The 22,355-nt window shown below is 59.9% G+C and overlaps 1 protein-coding gene across 2 annotated transcripts in view; it reads left to right on the top strand.

Moving 5' to 3' along the window:
* CYTH1 (cytohesin 1) overlaps window positions 1-22,355 on the top strand; it is a 42,957-nt gene that overhangs the window by 11,561 nt on the left and 9,041 nt on the right. Inside the window, exons 1-5 of one of the 2 annotated variants that reach the window (XM_077833834.1) lie at window positions 6,001-6,123; window positions 17,550-17,632; window positions 19,972-20,036; window positions 21,124-21,190; window positions 21,770-21,888. In XM_077833834.1, the coding sequence (XP_077689960.1) occupies window positions 6,096-6,123; window positions 17,550-17,632; window positions 19,972-20,036; window positions 21,124-21,190; window positions 21,770-21,888 (362 nt within the window). In that variant the 5' untranslated portion in view covers window positions 6,001-6,095. Of the gene's footprint in view, window positions 1-6,000; window positions 6,124-17,549; window positions 17,633-19,971; window positions 20,037-21,123; window positions 21,191-21,769; window positions 21,889-22,355 lie in introns of those variants that run through there. The other variant, XM_077833835.1, reaches the window with a different exon arrangement.

The following is a 22,355-nucleotide window of genomic DNA, read 5'->3' as shown; positions in this document are numbered from 1 at the left end:
TGTTCCTGCCCAGTGGCATTGGAGTGACACGGCACTCAGTCCCCACGGCCCCTGCAGCATGGGGACGGTCAGCGAGCTTTGTGCCTCGAGTTTCCAAGCCTTCCTGTGCCCCTCTGCGATCGCCAAGGCAGGTATGCGCGTTACCTCCCCCTCTTCCTGTGCAGGGTGCAGGCAGCTGGGAAGCAGGCAGGATCCCAGGCTCCCGGGAAGCCCGTATGGAGCTTGCTGCTCTGCGCCCTTGTGGCTCTCGCTGACCGTAGTGCAGAGAGCGCTCACTTGCCCTTCGTGTGCTGCCGGCTCCTGACCTTTCCCTGGGAGCTCCGGGCAGGGCTGCTGTGGGTGCCCCATTAGGGTGCTGAGCCATCCCTGCCAGGAGGGCATGGGGTTGCCAGGGGGCTGGCATAGCGCCACCCCGTCACACGGGTGCTGTGTGCAGTGCCCAGGACAGTGACTCACTCGTGAGGAGGGTGCCAGGAGTCTGAGACTGCTGCAGCCCCTCAGAGGGTCTGGACGGGCCCAGGGTTTCTCCCGAGCCGCACTCGGCATGTGTGTGCAGCGGTGGCATGGCCAGTCCTTGCTGCAGTACCCTGGGGCCTCCCCTCAGGAAGGATCAGGCTGCTTCTCAGCCCCTGTGCGGGGGGTGAGGCTGCTCTGCTGCTGGGCGTGGGAGTGATCACGAGTGTCGGGAGTTGCTGGGTGAAGTGTCCTTGGCTAAACCACAGAAACCAAATGCAGTGCAGCACTGAGACTGCCTGTTTCCATTGCTCCTTCGCACGAAGCCTCTGGGGTAGCACGTGAAGGGAGTGCAGGCAACCCTAGGTCCCAGTTGCTGATGTCTCTGGATTCCTGGTCTTGTCGTGGAGTGAGGGGGGTGGGGAAGGGTTGTCACCCTAGGGACCCATAGGGCATTTGGCAGTGTCTGGCATCAGCCGTATGGATGAGGGGTGGGGGACCGGGCTGTAAGAGTTGACACTGTGTGCAGAGCTCCCATCTACTGGGTGCTTTTGATACCAAGCAGCTTTCAGGTCTCTAGGCTGGCATTGAAGTACCAGGCGTACAGGAAATAGGCATGTCAGGGTCCTGCTCCCTGCAGAGCGCCTCAGCCTGGCTCTGACCCGCTTCAGGCTGGGCCTGTATGGAACATCTTGGGGTCAGCTCTGCGCTGTGTGTAGGGGACATGGTGCCTGCGATGGGCCGTGCATCCCAGGACACTGACCGTGTGTGCCAGGGCAGACCTGCCATGCAGCCTGGGCCCCATGCTGGTGTCTCGGTGCATAGGGCGTGCTCCTGAGGGGCCCATGGCCGTCATTCCCTTCTGCTGGTTCCCTAGGGCATAGCAGTAGCTGGTGAGAGTCCCTGGGCCCGTCGGGCACTGACCTGAGTGTGGCATGAGTTTGAGGAGCCATCCCTAGGCTCCCCCTTCAGAGGGTGGGGGCAGGGACCAGCTGCTGGGGAGGACTGTGAAGAGGGGACCGGCTCTCTGTCTCCCTCGGAATGGCTGTGTCCCCGTATGCCTGCAGCGTCCAGGGCAGGAAGAAAGAGTCAAGGGCACACCGGGATTCAGTCTGTGATTCCACGAGGGGGCTGAGGAGGGAGCCAACTGCCCTGCTGCCGAGGGGCAGAGACTGCTCCCTGGGCACCACTGGCTGCTCTGGTGCCTGCTCTCCTGGGAGCGTTACTGGCGCAGAGTTGTCTGCAGAGGCTGGTTTACCATTTGGCTGGCCTGAAAGGGGCGCTCTGGCTGCTTGTCACTAGCTGGGAGCAATGGTTCTGCCCCACACCCCCTCAGCCCCCTGCCTCCACCCCTCTCCTGTGCCAGAACCAGACAGGTGGAGGCTGCTTGCTCCGTCGCCAGTGTCTTGCAGTTTGCAGAGGACAGGGTGAGAGGTTGTCAGGCAGGAGCAGGGAGGCAGGTACGTGCTGAGCACCTGCTGGGGGGAGCATGGCTGATGGGTGGGACCCACAGCTCCCTGCTATCCTATCCTCTGCTATCCCACCCCTTGGCTTTCCGCAGCTCTGCCGGTACCCCTCAGTCATCACCAAAGCTCACCTGTGTTGCCAGGCAGATGTGTGCTGTGCCTGGCCATGACGGGCTAGATCCCCTTCCCTTCTGGCAGGTGGGTGCGGGGTCTCCAGGGAGTCGGCTGGTGTTTTAAGCCTGGGCATTTGGGAGAAGCTCCTGTGACTGTTTCCCCCATTGGTCGCTGCCAGGCTCCAGGTGACGGCTGCTGCCTGGGGAGGCCTGCTTGTCAATGGGCCTGACTGTGGTTTAGTGCAGGCGTTGGCCAGACCGAGCCCTGGAGGTGGGGGCCAGAGGGGACCCAGGGCAGGCATCCCGCGGCTGCACTGCCATTCCTGCAGTTTGGGGAGATGCAGCTCATGTGACAGCCCCTCTGCTCTGCCCCAGCGGGCAGAAGGGGGTTCTTGCTTGGAAGGAGCTGGGGAGCTTGCAGCCAGAGCGCTGCGTGAGCCAGTGACCATGGTAACAAGTCCTCTGCTCAGCCGGGAGGCTGCGGGCAAAGAGCTGCTGCTTCTCCTTGGCCTGGGCAGGGCTCGGGCTGCTGTGCAGTGGCTGTGGGTGAAGAGGCGTGAGGGTGACTGGGGCCTGGCTGCCCATGGCCGGGGGTTACTCTGCGTGGCAGCTGAGGAGCCTGGGCCAGCCTGGCTGCAGGAGGGACCCTGGCAGCATCCCTGGTGCTGCCTGCATCCGCAGGGGGCCTCTGGCTGCAGCCTGTGGGAATAGCTCGCTCTGATGTAACCTTGGGACGTGCAAGGCGTAGTGAAAACAGGATGTGGTGGCCCTGTGCCTGCAGTGCTGAGGCAGCAGGCAGGGGTGGGAGGCGGGGCAGGAAGTTCCTCGGCAGTGGCTGGGAGGCCTGAGTGCCCCTGAGCTGGGGAACAGCCAGTGGGCAGTGGGACTGCTGTGTCTAGTGCCCGGCCTTGGCACAGAGCAGCAGCTAAATCCTCCCTTTGCCATGTCTGGTCTTGGCCACCGAGCCCCCCGTTCCTCCACACCCTCCTTGCCCCATGGCACTCCGAGGCTGATGCAGGCAGGACTCCCCAGGTGTCTGGGAACTGGGAAGGCCCTGGAAGATCATAGAATCGTAGAAGATTAGGGTTGGAAGAGACCTCAGGAGGTCATCTAGTCCAACCCCCTGCTCAAAGCAGGACTGATCCCCAATTAAATCATCCCAGCCAGGACTTTGTTAAGCCTGACCTTAAAAATATCTAAGGAAGGAGATTCCACCACCTCCCTAGGTAACGCATTCCAGTGTTTCACCACCCTCCTAGTGAAAAAGTTTTTCCTAATATCCCAACCTAAACCTCCCCCACTGCAACTTGAGACCATTACTCCTCATTCTGTCCTCTGCTACCACTGAGAACAGTCTAGATCCATCCTCTTTGGAACCCCCTTCCAGGTTGTTGAAAACAGCTATCAAATCCCCCCTCATTCTTCTCTTCTGCAGACTAAACAATCCCAGTTCCCTCAGCCTCTCCTCATAAGTCATGTGTTCCAGTCCCCTAATCATTTTTGTTGCCCTCCACTGGACTCTTTCCAATTTTTCCACATCCTTCTTGTAGTGTGGGGCCCAAAACTGGACACAGTACTCCAGATGAGACCTCACCAATGTCGAATAGAGGGGAACGATAACGTCCCTCGATCTGCTGGCAATGCCCCTACGTATACATCCCAAAATGCCATTGGCCTTCTTGGCAACAAGGGCACACTGTTGATTCATATCCAGCTTCTCGTCCACTGTAACCCCAGGTCCTTTTCTGCAGCACTTCTGCCTAGCCATTTGGTCCCTAGTCTGTAGCGGTGCATGGGATTCTTCTGTCCTAAGTGCAGGACTCTGCACTTGTCCTTGTTGAACCTCATCAGATTTCTTTTGGCCCAATCCTCCAATTTGTCTAGGTCCCTCTGTATCCTATCCCTCCCCTCCAGCATATCTACCAGGGAAAGGAGGGGCCAAGCCCTGCTGCACTCAATCCCGTCAGCCACTCACAGGGTGTCATAGGTTGAGTTCTGCTTTCCCAACAAATGGCTCTCCCAAACCCTATTGGCCCTGGTCAGTCCAGTCATGAGTTACCAAAAAGCAGGGCAGGGCTGTGCTTGGCTGGGGTCCTGCCCTGTGAGCTGGGTTCGCCTTCTACAGTATGTGTACGGAGTGCCACCATTCTGCCAAGCTGCCCTGAGCCCCATAATGTCCATGGCCGGGGACAGATGGGATGGTGGTGAGCTCCCCCCAGGGCCCGTGCGGCTGGCCATGGGCAGGGACTCGCAGCATAGGTGGGTTTTGCTGGTGTGCTGGCGGGCCCAGCCCTATGATGGGTTTGCTCCCTGTAACCCAGCAACATGCTGCAGACCTGGCTGCCATGAGACATGCCAAACCCTGGTGCTCAGCAGGGTTTGGGAAAGCAGGGACACAGCTGGGTGATGACATCCCCAGTACAATCAATAACATTTAAAATAACCAGGCCTGTGGGCCAGGACAAACCCTCCTGCTTCAGGACGTGGGCCAGCCTCTGAGAGAGCGTGGGAAGAACTGTCCCTGGAGCAGGTCACCCCGTGCCTGCCTCCTGGAGGGCTTCTGCTTGCTGGGGGCTAGAGGGGCCCTGGGCTGACCCAGGCTGGCAGCGCTGATGTTCCTGTGTAACCAGCAGAGGGCAGCACAGGCCAAGGTGGGGCCCTGTGACTGGCGTGTCCCTCCCGCTGGGGGGCAGGATTTGTCCTCTTGCTCTGAGGTCTGGGCACAGGTGGCTCTCTGTGTCCCTGGGGGGGGAGGGGGCGGGGCGGGGCATGGCCCTGGCTCGGCCGGGGACTGTGCAGGGGCAGGAGCCAGCAATGCTACTTAGGGATGCAGCCAGTTAGTGTCTAGCAGATCCTGCAGGTATCGGCCTGGGCCTTGTCCGTTAATGAGCTGGGGAAGGGGAGGAGAGCCAACAATGCTAATGGGAGGGTCTGCCAGCACCCAGGGAGCAGCAGGACAACAGGGGGGCAGGAGGAGATGTAGGGAGAGGGGCTGGCAGGTGAGGTGTTGGAACAGTCACCGGACGGAGTGCAGTGCCTGGGGCCAGCGAGCAAGACCTGGCCCCGAAGGAGATCCGGCTGCGTGTGCAGAGGCCTGATGTCCCAGAGCAGGGAGACATCAGTCCCCTCTGCAGACCCAACTCACCAGGATGCTGCATTCCCCTGTGAGCCCCTCCTCACTCGGGAGATGCAGGGAGAGGGGCTCTGAAAGGGCCTGGCGAGTGCCCAGAGGAGCAGCAGTGACCTGCCAGGGCTATGGCTAAGAGCTGAACTGGGGGAGGGGGAACCCCAAGGCAGTGGGCAGGCTGGGGAAGCCCATGGGGGAGGGGATCTGTGCCAAGGTTGGCCTCAAGCCAGGTCCCTCGCAGGCCTGGGGCTTGGCTGCTGTTATCCACAGTGTTCTGCATCTGAGGGTCTGAGCTGCAGGTATCCTCAGGGCCCGTCTGAGGGGATACGGCTGTTGGACACTTCGAAATCTCTCATGTCCCAGCAGTGTCCTTGGCACCCCTAGGTCCAAAACTGTCCCCCTCCCTATCCCTCGGGTCTGCTGGGCCCCCCAGGCAGGTTTGGATTTCCCATCCTCCAGAGATGTAGGCTGAAGCCCTGGATCCAGCTGTCTGGGGCGAGTAAAGCTGCTGTTGCCTAGGGCCCATGTAGCAGGGCAGAGCCTTTGCCCCAGACCCTGGGGGTAGGAAAGCCCAGGGTGGCCATGGCAGGGCAGGAATGGTGCGCTCAGGCCCAGCCCAGGGTCTGGGGCAGATGCTGTGGGGTGGGTGGCATGTCTTGGGGCAGTGCCTGGGCCGGGATTCTGGCTTGGAGCACGGCGTGCTGAGCTGGGGATGGCTGGGAGCAGAGGGGTTAATGGCTGCTGATGGCAGGAACAGGGTGTTGGTACTGTAGCTCCGGCTGACGCCCGTCCGGCTGACAACTCACTGGCTCAGAGCGGCTGTGAGTCACTCCGGGAAGTGCAGTGAGCAGCAGGTGTCCCACCCTGCCTGGCCTGACGGAGCTAGCTAGTGCGGGAGCCGAGGACAGGACAGGCCCTGCAGGAGCACTGGCCAGGATGGTCCTCAGGACAGAGGAGGGGAGTGGTGAGTGGGCAGGGTGGGGGTGGCTTGCTTTATGTTCTTGGGGGGGGGGTCTCTGTGGCCCCCCATATGGCTTTGTGACTCGAAGAGGGGCTTGGGGAACATCCGGGCCCCACTTCTCTGAGTGGTGTTAATGGGTGGGCTGTTGGGGAGGTGAGGGGGGCACTCCTGGGTCCCTCCTCTCCAGGGATTTCTGCTCCTGCCCCAAAACGCATGCTGGGCCTGAGTCCAGCCCTCCCCGTATGCCCGTTGTCAGTGCTGTACGGTGCCTGGCTGGCACTGCCCAAAGCACCCAGGAGGTCAGCTCCGCCCATGTCCCGGGTGCTAAGGAAGTATTGGTCCCACCTCTCTCCTATGTTGGAGATTGGAAGAGCACAGAGACCCTGACTGGGCCATCCAAGCCCTGCCGCAACCCCCTCACCACATCAGCTCCTGTGGACTGTGCTCTCCCCTGCCCCAGAGGGTAGCTCCATGGGGTGCTGCCTGCCCCCGTAGTAAACACTCTGACCCATGGGCTCACAGAGGCTCTACATGGGCATCCCAGTGGCTGTTCATGGTTCGCTGGCCAAGGCAGCGCATGGGCAGCTTGTCAGGAGCTGAGTCTCTGCTCTCCTGCCCAGCGAAGGGTTATGGGTGCTGCGCCCTGGGAGAAGGCGTCTCTGGGTCCCTCCCAGCTGCAGGCTTCAGTGCGTCTCCAGGTCATGCTGCTGCTTGCCCCAAAGCTTCCAGGCTGCTGGGAGGGTGCTGGGCGAACTGCGAGTGGAGCAGACAAGTCCCATGGGCCCTCCTTCCCAAGCTGTTGGGGAGGGGCTGGGGCTTGGCCTCTGCTGTCTGCAAGTTCCCCTCCCAGGCCCCCTTCACCCTGAATCTTGGGGGGATGGGTCCCTTTGAAAGAGTGCCCATCAGGATCTGCCAGGGTGCAGAGCAGAGGGTGGGAGTGTGGGGTGGCCACAAATCCCAGAGCTTCCAGCAGAGTTCTTGGCTGCTGATGAGCTCAGCTTCCCCCCCCCCCCCCCCCGATGCGTTATGCAGAGAGACTGGCAAACCCTGTTCAGTGATAGCAGGACCTTGTGCCGAACCAGCAATGCCCAGCTCTGCCAATGCCCCTTAACTCTGACCCCAGCCCTGACTAACCTGGCCCTGAGCCTCTCGGCTCTCCCCAGGCCCCTTAACTCTGACCCCAAGCCCTGGCTGTCCCAACCCTGAGCCTCTCACTCTGCCCATGCCCCTTAACTCTGACCCCAGCCCCTGGCTATTCCAGTCTTAGCCTCCACTCTGCTCCCTTGAACACTTGAACCCTGGTCTCAAGGAATAAAGTGGGGGTTCTCCTGTTGAACATATGTGGGTGGGGGTGGGGAGCAGGGCTGTGTGCTGGCATTCTATAGGGTGGCACGTGAGCTGGGCAGGGCAGTGAGATCTTGTGCGTGTTTCTGGAGGCTGAATCCCGTGGAATTGTGCCAGAACTGGGGCACTGTGGGCTCAGTCCCTCTGGGAGGGATTCTTACTGGCTGCTGCACTGCCCCTGTTCCTAACACAGCTGCGCCCTGAGCCTGCAGTATGGGGTCAGTGATACTGCCTGACACAGCTCTGCAGGAGAGGGGGTCTCCTTCAGCCTGGGTGTGTCAGGAGGAGGGGGGCACTGCTCTGGCTTGGGGCCCAGCATGGGGAAATCCCCCCACTAGCCCTGTGGGGTTGGTTCAGATAGCTCCCTCTGCTCAAAGCTGGGCTCAGGTTTGTGCAGAATCGCTGCAGCACCTGTCCGTGTCTCGGCCAATGTCAAAGGGAAGAGCCAGCCCCTGGCTCCTCCCCAGCACCAGCATCGCTTGCCTCCTTGGGTGGGCGGCTTTAGCAGTGATCCTCTCCAGGAAGAAAGCCCACCCCCGCAGATTGGCCCACTCCTAAGGGTGGGAGGAGAACAGGGCCGGGCTGTTGGTGGAGGCAGTGGGATTGCTCTAGGCCCAGGAGTGGGCTGACTCCGTCACTACAGGCGTGTTCCTTTGCTCTTGGCATTGCATGGGGAGGGGGCCAACCCCGAATACCCCCGTCCCCGCCCCAGCTACTCCACACTCACCCTGCCGCTGCCAGCCAAGTCCTGCTCCTTAGCCTGGCGCAGCCGCTGGAGTCTGTCCTGACCCGAGCCATGGCCTGGCAGGGAGCAGTGGCCACTGCTGCAGCAGGCCTGGCCTGACTCGGTGGCCTGTGGCTGGGACCACTGGGAATGGCGAGCTGCTGCAGTACCCTGAGACTCAGGGCCAGCTACCCTTCCCTGGCATGGGGCCCTGGCCCAGGCCAAGCTGCCCCATTGGGTGGCACCTGGACTGAGTCACTGTCTCTGCTGAAACGTGGGCTCTGGCCTGGCCAAATGGCGGCTCCCATGGGAGGGGTGGGTGTTGAGGCAATGAAGCCCCTCCCCCGCAATTGTTGTGGGGCTTCCCCACCTGTCCCCACAGACTGCTGGGAGCTGGAGTTCTAGACCCGAGCTTCTCGTTGTGGCTGGGCAAATTGAGGGGGGACCCAGCTAGGACTCTGGAGTCCTTGTGCAGTCGATACTGTCCAGGTTGGGATAAGGTCCCATGTAGCCTCGGCAGGTTGATGTCCTGTCTGGGAAGGGGTGGGTCTGCCCTGGGAAAGGGGGAGCGTTCAGCTGTATGGTGGTAAATGACCCCCTCCATCTCTCCGTGCCCAGGAGGGCTGGGGTGGCCACGTCTCCCCCGGGCTTCCCTTTTCCTCTGAACTCACAGACGGGATGAGCCTGTAACTGACTCACTCTTGAGAGTCGCCTCCACTCAGGACACAGGACGATGGGTGTAGGCACCACGGGGGAGCTGCCAGCCCTGTGCAAACAGGCCGCCCCGCTGTGCAGACACCTGGGACTCCAGGCCGGGGGAGGGTTCCACGAATGGGTTAGGCCCCTGTCATAAATATAAAGGGAAAGGTAAACACCTTTAAAATCCCTCCTGGCCAGAGGATGTCAAGGTTCCTTCCCCACTCTGAACTCTAGGGTACAGATGTGGGGACCTGTATGTAAAACCTTCTAAGCTTACTTTTACCAGCTTAGGTTAAAACTTCCCCAAGGTACAAACTATTTTACCCTTTGCCCTTCCACTGCCACCACCAAACGTTTATCTGGGTTTATTTATTAGGAAAACGTTGTTTGGAAACGTCTTTCCCCCAAAAAGCCTCCCAACCCTTGCACCCCACTTCCTGGGGAAGGTTTGGTAAAAATCCTCACCAATTTGCATAGGTGACCACAGACCCAAACCCTTGGATTTTAAGAACAATGAAAAAGCATTCAGTTTCTGAAAAGAAGGATTTTAATAGCAGTAAAAAAGAATCACCTCCGTAAAATCAGGATGGTAAATGGTAAATACCTTACAGGGTCATTAGATTCAAAACATAGAGAATCCCTCTAGGCAAAACCTTAAGTTACAAAAAGACACAAAAACAGGAATATACATTCCATTCAGCACAACTTATTTTATCAGCCATTTAGACAAAACAGAATCTAACGCGAATCTAACGCATATCTAACTAGCAAAAAGAAAAGGAGTACTTGTGGCACCTTAGAGACTAACCAATTTATTTGAGCATGAGCTTTCGTGAGCTACAGCTCACTTCATGAAGTGAGCTGTAGCTCACGAAAGCTCATGCTCAAATAAATTGGTTAGTCTCTAAGGTGCCACAAGTACTCCTTTTCTTTTTGCGAATACAGACTAACACAGCTGTTACTCTGAAACATATCTAACTAGATTGCTTACTAACTCTTTACAGGAGTTCTGACCTGAATTCCTGCTCTGGTCCCGGCAAAGCATCACAGAGACAGAGAAAACCTTTGTTTCTCTCCCCTACCTCCCGTCCCGCCCCCAGCTTTGAAAGAATCTTGTCTCCTCATTGGCCATTTTGGTCAGGTGCCAGCAAGGTTATCTTAGCTTCTTAAACCTTTACAGGTGAAAGGGTTTTTCCTCTGGCCAGGAGGGATTTAAAGGTGTTTACCCTTCCCTTTATATTTATGACAGCCCCCTCTTCTCTCTCCTGCATCCATCCGTGTTTGCCTCCACCTTCCCTGTTGCTGACACCAGCAGGTCTGTGTCACAAGCCCGTTTACCATCTGCAGCAGCCCGGCTGTCTGCAGGCTCAGCTCCCGCTGCCCAGCCTGACGGGGGCCCCAGAGCCCAGCCATTCTAGGGCAGGCGGGCACCTGCCCCAACCCCATAGGCTGGGACGAGCTGGCAGCAGAGGTCTTGTGGTGCCCAACACTCCTTCCCACCTGTTGTACCTGGGCCCCTTTCGCCGGGCAGGGGCACTGCCCAGGCCTGCTGTGTGTGCTGTCGCCTTTTCAGGGTGGCAGGGACGGTCTCCCTGGCAGCGCCTGGGCAGCAGCATGCTGGCGGTGCTTGGGCTGTGCCGGGGATTCCTCTGTGCCTGCTCTCCCAGCCACCTTGCCCTCCAAGTACCGGATGTGTGAGTGGTGTGAATTTCCATCCCGCCCCAAAGGCTCCGTGCCGCTGGCTGGACCTGGGTGGTCGGTGGGCTAGCAACAAGCTGGAGTTGTCCTAGGCTGCGCTCTGTGCCCTCCCCGCCCCCGTGCACCACTCCAAGTGTGAGTGGAACTGCAAAGCGACACAAGGAGTCGTGAGCACTAGGAGACTGTCAGTGCTGGCTGGTGGGAGCCAAGGGGTGGGGGAGATCCACTTTCTGATAAGGTGCTAAGCATTGGACAGGGCGGCTTTGAGAATTGAGGTGAGGCAGCACGGTTGTGTGGCTACAGCCAAGCTCCTGTGCCTGGCCCTTGACATAACGACATTGCTGAGCTCTGGGGGACTTGCCAAATCAGTGGAGCACAAGTGTACTGTGTTCTCGGGAATTCTTTGACACCCATCACTATGGTATCTGAGTGCCTTGCGCGTAAAGTGGGTACGCAGTCAGTCGTGCTTTCTGCAGATTCTCTCTCGTCCCTCTTCGGGGGAGGAGCTTTGTTTTGGAGCGTTTGCTTTGAATGGTATTTCCTTTGTTTGGGATTTCGGGGTGCCAGGGGGTGTCCGTGTTACTGTTGAGTGGGAAGTTGTGGCTGTAACCTGCAGGAAGGGCCGATTGGGTCTGTAGCTGAGCTACTAAGTTACTGTATGCATCCGATGAAGTGAGCTGTAGCTCACGAAAGCTTATGCTCAAATAAATTGGTTAGTCTCTAAGGTGCCACAAGTCCTCCTTTTCTTTTTGCGAATACAGACTAACACGGCTGTTACTCTGAAACCTGTGACCACACTGTGATCACGTTCAGCATCCTGGGGGGCGGGGGGTCCAGTGATGCCAACTCAGGTGACGTTATTGCAAGTCTCATGGTGTCTGGTGGTCTCAAAGCTCCAGTTCCAGCTCTGTGATTAGGTGAGAGCCTCTGCTTTATTTTAGGTTAATGTTTCTAGCTGGTTGTGGAGAGAAGCTTGAAAGCATGACGTAAGTGCGCCCAGAAACCTCAGACCATGAGGCAGAGAACTGCCCCCTGTTTTTAAAAAATGCTGCATGCTTTTTAAGACAGACTCCTAACTTTGAGGGCCTGCTTGGGGAATTTTGCATACATGTCTGGGGCTGGTCATGCTCGGAATCGATCCAGTCAAATCTGGAGGTCATCTGGCACTGACCTTTAGAAGGGGGAGTTCCAGGAAAGGGGAAGCTAGTCAAAAGGCCCCATCATCAGAAGTGAGAAAATTTCCATGCTGAGCCTGGAGAGGAGAAGTGACTGGAGCTGCCCGCGTGGTGCATCCGGAGCAAAGCACCAGGCTTAAGTGGCACGGGACAGGAGAGTACTGCAGTCAAAGGGGGCTGGTCCTTCAGAAAGCAGAAGTCCAGTCCTAGGGCACTAGAAAGCCCCCTAAGCCATGATGGAGAACATCCAATAGAAATTAGGACCGCAAAGAAGGATTTGAGAGTAAACTGTAAAAGGCAGAAGAACAAAAAATTCTTTAAATATGTCAGCAGCAGAAAGCCTGCAGGAAGCTTGATGAGTCTGCTGGATTGCCAGGGACTAAAGGGAGGAGGGGAAGGACATTGCAGAGACGCTTAGTGATTTCTTTGCCACGCTTAGTGATTTCTTTGTATTGGTCTTCATCATAGAGGATGCTGGGGAGAGAGACCTGCTCTTCTCTGGTGATCTGGGCAGGGCTGTCTTTGTGTTGTTTGTACTGTGCCTAGCACAACAGGTCCTGGTCTGTGACCGGTGCCTCTGGGCATACCACAGTATAAATAATAATAATAATTAATAAAGAGGCATTGTTAAAGACAGAGATGACAAAAGAGGAGGTGCTACTAACAGGTAGGCAATGTCATTAAAATTAGCAGCTATTCTACAGAAAGAATTGGATGACTTTGAGGCCTGAAGTAATAGAAATGGGATGAAATTTAATAGTTTTATTAAGATGTTGAAGTAAAAAGAAAACGGTACAGAGTTTAAGCAGAGAAGTTTCTGGTTATCAGGGAATAAGGTACAGATTATCAAGGGGTGCGAAATTCGGTTTAGGAACAGGTGGCGTAAGGAATACATAATCTGCAATCTCCCTGATTGGGGGTAAAAGTTTAACGGGTCAAAGTACAGACATTGAGATATGGGGGTATGTTGTCCATATAATGGCTATGTACTTAGCAGAAGTTCTTATTGGTCTCTGTGCCAGGGGCTCATTAGTTGATAATGACAGGAGGCAAAAGACCTGGGTGTGCTGATTGATCACAGGAGACCCATGAGCTGCTGATGTCCTGCGGCTGTGAGAAAGGTAAATGCGATCCTAGGATGTATGAGGCACGGTATTTCCAGTACAGACAGGGGAATACTAATGCCATTGTACAAGGCACTGGCAAGTTCTCACCTGCAAAACCGTGTGCACTTCTGGTCCCCCCACTTCCAGAAAGCTGAATTCAGAGTGGAGCAGGTGCAGAGAAGGGCTGCTAGGATGATCGGGGCAGTGGAGAGCTGAGCTGACCAGAGGAGACTAACGGAGCTTGGCTTGTTCAGCCTGTCAAAGGGAAGGCTCAGAGGGGATCGGATTGCTCTCTATAAACACGTTGGGGGTAAACCCCAGGGAGGGCGAGGAGCTATTGACGCTAAAGGACAATGCTGTCACCAGAACAAATGGGGACAAACTGTCAAGGAATACGTTTAGGCTGGAAAGTAGAAGACGGTTTCTAGCTGTTAGAGGAGGGAGGTTCTGGAACAGCCTCCTAATAGCAGTACTGGGGGCAAGCAGACTAATTGGAAGATGGCCTGGGTTACATTTAAGAATGATTAGCTGGCACACAGTCTCAAAATGTAACTCTAAATGGGGAATCTCCATCGAGTGGGTGGGTTCCTAGTGGGGAACCACAGGGATCAGTACATGGCCCCATGTTGTTTAACATTTGTATCACTGACCTGAAAGAGAACCCAAACTCCTCATGGATAGTTTACAGATGACATAAACCTTGGGGGAGTGGTAAATAACGAAGAAGACAGGTCTCTGATTCAGAGCGATCTGGATCACTTGGTAAGCTGGGTGAGAGTAAACAATATGCATTTTAATATGGCTAAATGTAAATGTATGCCTCTGGAACAAAGGATGTAGGCCATGCTTACAGGGATGGGAAGCAGTGACTCTGAAAAAGCCTCCGGGGTTGTGGTGGATAATCCACTGAACATGAGCTGTAGCCAAAGGACTAATGCGATCCTGGGATGCATAAATGGGAATCTCGGGTAGGAGCGGAGAGGTGATTTTAGCTCTGTATTTGGCACTGGAATAAGGTGTATGTTTTTACCATGGAGGGTAATTAACTATTGGAGTGGTTTACAAGGCTTGTGGTGGATTCTCCCTCACTGGCTGGCAGTTCTTTACATCAGGATGGGATGTTTCTCTAACAGCTTTGCTCTCAGCATTGTTTGGGGCAGGTCTCTGGCCGTGTTAGACAGGAGGTCAGACTAGATAGTCACAAGGGTCCCATCGGCACTTGGAAGGTAGGGAGCTAGCTCACTGCAGGGGCTGGGCTGGACTTGACCCAGAGGGTCCCACCCGCCCTGTGCTCTACAGAACTGGAGGGTTGTAAAAGTTTTGGGTATTTTTCAAGGTGCTGGGAGTCCTGAGAGACCCCCTTGGGCTAGTGATTGCCAGCAGACCGCCCGGCGGGGCATGCCCGGCTGTTCAACCAGCCTGGCGGGGCTTCAGAACATGGTGGCTCTGAATCCGCTGGAGGGTAGCGGGCCAGGGTAGGGCCCCAGGGCCAGGGTGGGGCCCCAGGGCCAGGCAGGGGCCCCAGGGCCAGGCAGGGCACCGGATGAATCCCTGGCCCAGAGGCGTTAGCGGGGTTCCTGCTGCTCGCTCAATGCAAGAACGGGCCGGGGGCCGGGAGGCAACACCCCGAAAGCCGCTGAGCTCCGGCGGCGGCGGGGCTGGCTCGCCCTGGCCCGGGACGCTCCCGGCGCAGTCGGAGCGGCGGGGAGCGGGGGTGATGGCGCCCCGTGGCCCGCACAGCCCGGGGAGGTGGGGCCGGGCTCGCCGCGGGTTAATGCGGGGCCGGGCCGGGCTCGCCGCGGGTTAATGCGGGGCCGGGCCGGGCTCGCATTGGTGCAGCCGCGCTGCTCGGGGCGCCGGGCCGCTGCCGCCGCGGGAGCCCGGGGCCGATGCGGTGATGCGGGGCGGGGGCTCCGGGACCCGCCCGTCCGCCGGGGGGGGGAGCGGGGCGGGATCGGGGGCACTGGCGTGACCCCGGCCCCGGGACCCCGGCGTGGCCGCTCCGCCGTTAGGGGCCCTGGCCGGGGACAGCCCGGGGGGCGGGACGCGCGCTGATGGGGGCTGGGCTGGTGCCGGGGGCGTTTACACGGAGTTCGGGTCCTTGGGGGGGGGGCTGCCCCCCTCTGATTCTGGGCCCTGGATGGGTCTGCGTGGGGGCGGGGGTCCCAGCCTGCTCACTGCGCCTAGCGCCCCGATCCGGGGGGCCTGGCGCGTGCCGTGGGGCAAGGGCGCGTGGGCTCCCCCAGGCCGGGGGGCCGCTCGCTCAGCAGCGCCTGCCAAGGCTGTCAGCAGAGCCCCGCTGAGCTTCAGGGCTGGGGCGGCGGGGATGGTAGCGGGGCCCTCGGGGGGCTCCTCTCCCACCAGGCTGGAGTAGCTCCGCGTGCTGGGGAGGGGCACGGCGCCAGAGCCGGGCTGGCCTGGAGCCGGCCCCTGGGGATCCTGCTGCTGCCAGCTCCCTGGATTCGGCAGGTGGCTTTCCCTGAGCGCTGTACGGGCTACCTGGCAGGGGGAGAGGAGCTGGGACGTGGGAGGGGGGTGGCCCCTGAGCCCAGCTGGAGGGTGTCTGGTGCAGAGATGGTGAGATAGGCACCAGGGAGAATGCCTGGGCAGGAAGGACACATGGGGGGGGGGTTCCCACAGCCCTCCCCTCTCTGCAGAGGGATCTGCTCTGGATGAGCCGGACACTGGCACGCTCATCCCACAAGTGGGGAGAGGCCAAGCCGGTCTTAATGCATGCGATTTGCTGGCTGAAATGGTAGCCTCCTGCAGGGCTTGCCTGGTGCTCTGTCTTCGGGAGGGACAATGCTAGGGAACCTTACCTGCTGGCTAGGGCAGGAACGGCCACCAGGACGCCTGGGTTCTGTTCTCAGTGCCGCTACTGCCTTGTGAGGCCTTGGACAGGGTCACGTCCCTGTCTGTGACTCAGTTTCCCAGGCTGTGTGAGGGATAGTGGGGACTGGGATGGCACTGTCATGCTCCTTCTGCTCCACAAGCTGGGGGGGGGAGGAACTCATCTGGGCGGGGGGTCCCATAGCCCTGCACTAACTGCAAGGGGCACTGAAATGCAACCAGCTCTGGAGCAGAGGGTGGGGAGATGGAGCAGGCAGCGCCCAGGGTGAGGCCCCTGCTCTACCGTGCGTGTTATCACTCTCCTCGGGCTGTGCTGCTGCTGGGAGCCCGATGGCTGGCGCGCTGAGCCGCCCTCCGGCGTTATTCGAGGTGTGAGGAATCCTTTCCCCTCCCGCTGCTGGGGGGCACAAGTGGCCTGGGCCCCAAGTCCCTGCAGCAGGAGGGCAGCACAAGGGAAGTCACTTGACTTCATGGCAGTTGTTGCTCTGCCCGTCCTCCCTGGGGTAGTGGTGGGCTGCCACGTGACCCCGGCCACCAGGAACGGGCACTATCCCTTGAAGAGTTGTCTCTCCTTTGTATGCAGCAGATGCAGCTTTGGGCTCCTGCCCGCATGTTAAAAACTGCAAAGCAACAAAAAGCAGCTTCCCTTGTTGTTTGGTTTGTCTATTCAGGCGGCACAATGGGCCCTTGTTGTGTCAGGAGCTCTATCTCCTCTCTGAGACAGACCCTGGGCTGGGCTCCCAGTTAATCTTTGCCAAAGACAGGGTCCCTGTCCCCCCTCGGAGTGTGTTTGGAGAGGGGTGGCTGTGTGGAGGGGGAGGGGCCTTCTGCAGTGGCTGCTTTCTGGCTAAAAAGGTTTGAGCCTGGGCTTGGCCGCCCATGGCCCTGTTGATGGGGGGATGGGGTGGGTGTTTAGCCAGCTGGCCCTTTGCAGCCACTCTCCCTGCGTCTACTTGGCTGGTGGCAGGCCCTGGGCAGAGCTCGCTGCTCTGTCCCGGGCTGCTGAATCAGCAGGAATGTGGCAGTGTCAAGCCGGGAGGGAGCCCCCCCCACCAGCGCTGGCTTGCTGGGGAGGAGCGCGGCACGTGAAGGACAGTCGCACTCCTCGGGTGGAGCGCCCGGCGCGCCCTGCCACCCCGCCGTCTGGGGCCTGGAAAGGGCAGGGTTCTCAGGGGGAGGGGCTGTGGCCCATGCACGCAGATAGGTGGGCCCTGCAGCCGGGAACGAGGGCTTAGATAAGCTGACATCCAGAGGGACCCCTGCTCTGCAGGCCCCTGTGAAAGGGGTGCTGTGGTCCCCTTGCTGGCTTGCCCGGGAACTGCCTTCTGGGTGCAGGGGGCTATGGCTGGGAGGAGGAGGTTGAGTTTCTGGGCGGGTTGTGGGGGGCTTCTGAGGTGGGAGTAGCCCCCAGATGTGCTCTTTGGCTGAAGGCAGGTTTGAGGCCAGACCTTGCATGCAGCTCTCACTCAGCTCTCCCCATGGTCTAGCGTGGCTGTTCTCTGCCTGCGGGTGCCGGAGCGGGGCCCTGGGAAGGCCAGCGGAAAAGCCAGATTCAACCCCAGAAAAGTGGGGCAGGCAGTGCAGACCCCAAGCTGTAGTCAGGAGTCAGGCTGCTGGCGGCAGAGTGGGTGGTGGTAGCCTATGGGGAGTGCTGCTTGCTAGGCAGGACTGCCCCCTGGTCCTGTCCTGCTCAGGGACCGTGGGGGGCACAGACAGAGTCCGGACACCCCAGCATAGCCCGGCAGCATAGCCAGGGGAGCTCCCAGCTTGGACAGCACAGGGCTCAGGAGGGTGCAGGTGCCAGGCCTAACCCTCTCTCCTCTCCCCCTGCAGTCCCCAGTGACCTGACCCCAGAGGAGTGCCAGGAGCTGGAGAACATCCGTCGCCGCAAGCAGGAGCTGCTGGCTGACATACAGGTGAGGGGGTGGGAGGTGCTGGAGAGGAGCCCGGCTCCGCTCAGACCTGGAATTATCCGCAGGTGCCCTTCGTTCTGAGACGCGCTCTGGGCCGAGCCTGGCCTGGGCTGGGCTGGCTGGAGCCTGGGACGCTTTCCCCATCGGCATGTTGAGCTCTGCGGCTGGCCTGCCGTTCCTCTCCCCTTCCCACCCCAGATGCTCTGTTCTTGGCAGCCCGTCTGGCCTCGTCCCCATCCCCACGGGAGAGGGACGAGTGTCACGGCACATCAGTGTGTAGGGCGTTCCTCGGCACTGCTGCTGCCCAGGGAACAAGGAGGGGAGAGAAATTGCTGAATTAGCCAAATCACCTCGCTGTGGCCTTGCCCTGTTCTCGCCTGGGCTTGTCAAGTCATTGTGGCTTGTGGCAGTGATGGGGACCCCCCCCTACCCCTCCTAGACAGGGGAGGACGCAGGAATTGGGCCACTGGTCTCCTGACTCCATTCCTCCCACCCCCGCAGTGCCCCATGCCCAGCTTTCACGCTGTGTGCTCAATGGGGCAGGGCTCTGTTAGCTCATTGGCACCGGCCTCCCGTTGCCCAGCACAAACCGGTGAGGGCCGGAAGAAGTGAGTCGGTGTCCCCTCCACCCCATCTCCAGAACAGCAGCCCTGCTCTGGGGGCGTTCTCCTCGGCACTGCAGCACAGTAACTGGTTCTCTCCCCTCTGGCCCTTGCTCCTCCCAACCTGTGGGAAGGGCCCTGTCACCTGCCCCTCCAGCCTCAGGGCAGGGCCCCAGCCAGTGCTGCGCAGGGAACAGATTGCTCTCTGGCTGGCTGGTGTCTCCCTCCCCTGCTTGCCCACCCAGAAGCCCTGTTCCCGGGCAGTCATGGCGACCCCTCAGGGCCAGGCCAGCTCCACCCTCCGGCTGCTGGCCAAGTTCAGCTCAGAACATGCCCCCTTAGCCCTCCGCCTGTGCTGGTGAGCCCTGGCCCGGTGCAGGGCCTGTGGCCTGAGAACAGCTCCTGTACCATCCCCCTTCCTGCCCCACACCTTGGCTGCCCAGAGCAGCTCTTCCCCTGACATTTCTGGAGCCAAAGGAAAGTAAGTCCAGGAGGCTGAAGCCGGCCTGCCGGGTGCTTGGGGCAGAGTGGAGCAGGCCAGGAGCTTGCCGTGACTGTGCCCCCGCATCAGCAGTGCACTGCGCTGTCTCTCCCAGCGATGCCCCCTTCTCCCTACAGCTGCCTGCTGGGGGCTGGGTGGCATCTCAGCAGCCAGGATGGGGGCCAGTCCTTGGGTTGGTTGCACTGATCTCATGGGATGGCCCTGGCATTGGAGGCTGCTGCTGTCCCCTCCCTGGCAGGACCCCTCTCCCAGTCTGTTCTCCGCTCTTAGGGGATGCTGGGCTCTCGGGTTTCTTGCTTTTTCTGTGTTTCACATTGGTGCCTTTTCTGATGACCTCTGACCCCTCTTCAGGGCCCAGGTGCTGGCTGCGTCCTGTGGTGCAGCCCAGGGGGCGATTGGGGGCTGCTGAGCCAGGCCAGGCCCTTGCTCCAGGGCGTTCCGATTGCTGGGTGGGGTGTTGGGGCCCATCTGGGACACTCGTCAATCATGTCAATGATTAAGGCAGTGGAGTCTAATTACCGCCATATGCTGGGCATGAACTAAAAGGATTAGAGCGTAATTACGTTAACCTCTGGGCCTCTTCCTTCCTGTGGGAGCAGAGCGCCTTGATGCTGCTTGGAGATTAGCGCCTACAGCACTGCGGCTCCCTGCTCGCTTGCTGAGCGCTGCCACGAGCTTGCTGGGTTGCAGTGCTGCATCTCAGGGAGTGGGAGTTAGACGAGGGGCTCGCTAGGGTCTCTGGGCAGCTCTGTCCTTGGCACTCGCCCCAGCTGGCCCTCTTTGGAGAGGGTCAAGGCTGCCCTCCTGCCCGTGGGTGTGGGGGAGGTTTCTGGCCTGGCTGGCACAGTTAACCTTGGGCTGTATCTGGCACGGTCTGTGTCCCTTGCCTGTCTGTCTGGGCTTGTCCTGGCAGAACAAGGCAGAGCCTGGTTCCAGGTGCACCGCCCCAGGGCGTGCTGGCCATAGGCTCAGAGCAGGGACCCTGGCTTCAGGGCTCCTGGGTCCTATTGCTGGCTGTGTGACCCTGGACAGGTCATTCCCCTCTCTGGAATTGGGCAATATCCCCACCCTGGGGTTTGGGAGGGTGAGTGAGTTAATGGGGTGTGAGCTCCTGGATTGACAGGGCTGGAGAGGCGCAGAGGGTTCAGGATGGGCTGGGGGAGGTGGTGAGCCCCCATGCCATGGTGAGAGAGGTCCCTGCTCCCCCCCCTCACCGTGTGTCTCTCTGTCTCTCTTAGCGGCTGAGAGATGAGATAGCAGAGGTGACCAATGAAATTGAGAACCTGGGATCCACGGAAGAGAGGTGAGTCCTGCCTGCGACCCGGCTGGCTGAGCAAGAGGGGGAGCGGCCACGTTCGGCTGAGCAGAGTGACACCCGGCCCTCCGGCACTGTGCAGCTTGCCCCTGAGCTGCAGGCTGTTCCTGGGGCCCAGTCCCTGCGGGGGGAAGCAAGGCCCCAGAGGAGCCTTAGCTGCGCCCGAGGAGCGCGGGGATGAGCCGGGACATTCTCAGCTTCTCGGCCCAGCATAACCCCAGCCTGGCTGCCGACTGAGGGAGGGGTGTTGGCTAACGAGGCCACAGACCCACGAGTGCCGGCGATGGCTGGAATTCCCAGGCTGACTCTTATTCCTTAATGCGGTAACGGGATCTCCGGCCTGATCCGCTGCTCCAAATGGCCCTGTTTTTCCATGGCCCGGCCCCTCCGTCTGGCCTTGGAGACTGTCTGCCTTTGTTATTCTGAGCTGGTGCAGACGGTGCCAGCGTGGGATTAGGGAGCCCTGATGGCCAATGGAAACTGACTTGCAGCATCTCTTCCAATCACCCTCCCGTCAGGGTTCCCCTCCCCCTGGAGTCTCACCAGGCGAAGCTGCAGCCTGCTGGGCCAGAGCTCCCAGGCCCCGAGTCCCCGTCCATCCCTGAGAGCAGAGTGCGGGGCCAGCCAGGAGCAGCCACCTGTGTACTTTGTCTGTACAAAGCCCCTTCTCGCCCCCGGGCTGTGCCTGCACCGGGCCCTCTGCCCCTCCATGCACCAGCCCTGGGGCAGGCATGCCAGCCCTTGGGGGCAGGGCCTGCCTTCTGGTTTTCCTGGCATGCTGTGGGATCCTTTAACAAAGAGGAGCTGAGGGCTCTGAGAACCTCCCCCCAAAACAGCTCTTGGAAATGGCCTGGGCTCTGGCTCGTGCCGCGTTCAGGGGCTGCAGCCTCCAGGCCCAGGCGCAGAGAGCAGGGGGTTGCTAGTCACCCCGGGTGGGGCTCACATGGGTCTCTCTGGGTCAAGAAGAGGCCGCAGGCTGGCACAGGGAGTCTAACCCTGCCTCTCCAAGGGTGGGAGCCCCAGGCCGGGAGCCTGGCCACTCCCGGAGTTCATTGCTGGCCTTTGTGAGTTATAGGAAAACCATGCAGAGGAACAAGCAGGTGGCAATGGGCAGGAAGAAGTTCAACATGGACCCCAAAAAGGTAAGGGCAATGCCCCAGGGGCTGGGCTGCAGGCAGAGACGCTGAGGTGTCTCAGTGCAATCGCAGCACCAGGGGAGGGTGGTGGTTTCTGCCCCGTTCAGCTTGGGGTCCAGGCACTGCAAACGCAGCCTCCCCAAGGCGCTGGGACAGACGCTCCAGGCCATGCTCCCTGCTGGGATTTGGGGAGCACCATGTGCTGGACAGAATGGAAGGGTCTGGGAATTGGGGACCCCATCCACAGAGGGGGCTTCTCACTGTTGCACTGCTTCTGCCTTCAGGGTCCCCTTCCCATCGCTCTTACCTAGGGCCCCCACCCCATCGGTCTGGAGCACTGCTGGATTCCCAGGCTCCCTTGGCAGGGTGGGTTCCTGGGTGATGGGACCCTTGGCAGGAGGCAGCCTCCTGCGCCCAGAGGGCTCCTGCTGGTTGCTCGCAGCAAGGGCTCCCTGTGCTGGGCTGGTGATGGGGATGCGGAGGAGCCTCCTGCCCCTCCTGGCATGGGTTCAGCTGTGCCCCTCAAGGCAGTGGCCGTCAGTGCTGAGGGCTGGAGTCACAGGCCCTCTTCTCCCGCCTTCCCAGGGGATCCAGTTCCTGATTGAGAACGACCTGCTGAAGAACACCTGTGAGGACATCGCCCAGTTCCTCTACAAGGGGGAGGGGCTAAACAAGACGGCCATTGGCGACTACCTGGGCGAGAGGTACCAGCTGCTGGGCATGGTGGTGGAATCTGTGCCCAGGGCACCAGCTGATCACTGCAGGGGGCAGGGAGGAATCTCCCCTCAGTGCCTTATGGGACGGGACCGCTGGCCTGGACTAAGGCGCCAGGGATTGGCTGCTGCCAGAGCCAGGACATGGGGCTGGCAGTTCCCATCTGCCCCCGGGTCCTGTGGCCACGGCAGCCGTGGGAGGGGCGTGGGTTGGTGGCTGCTGGAGCAGAGGGCATGCAGCATGCAGGGGTGAAGGCAGAGACGCCGCTAGCTATTGGCCGCACAGGTAGCAGGGCCCGCTCCAGACCCAGCCTGCACCAGGCATGGTCAGGGGGGCGGAGGAGACAGTGCAGCTGCCAGGTCCCTGAAATGAGTAGCTGGTGCCAGTGCCCAGAACCTGCCCCGTGGCTTGGTGCTGGGCGCCCGGGCCGGGAGGGCCGGGCAGCCCTCAAGACTGG

Source organism: Eretmochelys imbricata, chromosome 14, assembly GCF_965152235.1.
Source record: "Eretmochelys imbricata isolate rEreImb1 chromosome 14, rEreImb1.hap1, whole genome shotgun sequence".
NCBI classification, from domain to species: Eukaryota; Metazoa; Chordata; order Testudines; family Cheloniidae; genus Eretmochelys; species Eretmochelys imbricata.
The sequence above is the reverse complement of the archived record's forward strand: the minus strand, read 5'-3'. Positions and strand labels throughout refer to the sequence as shown.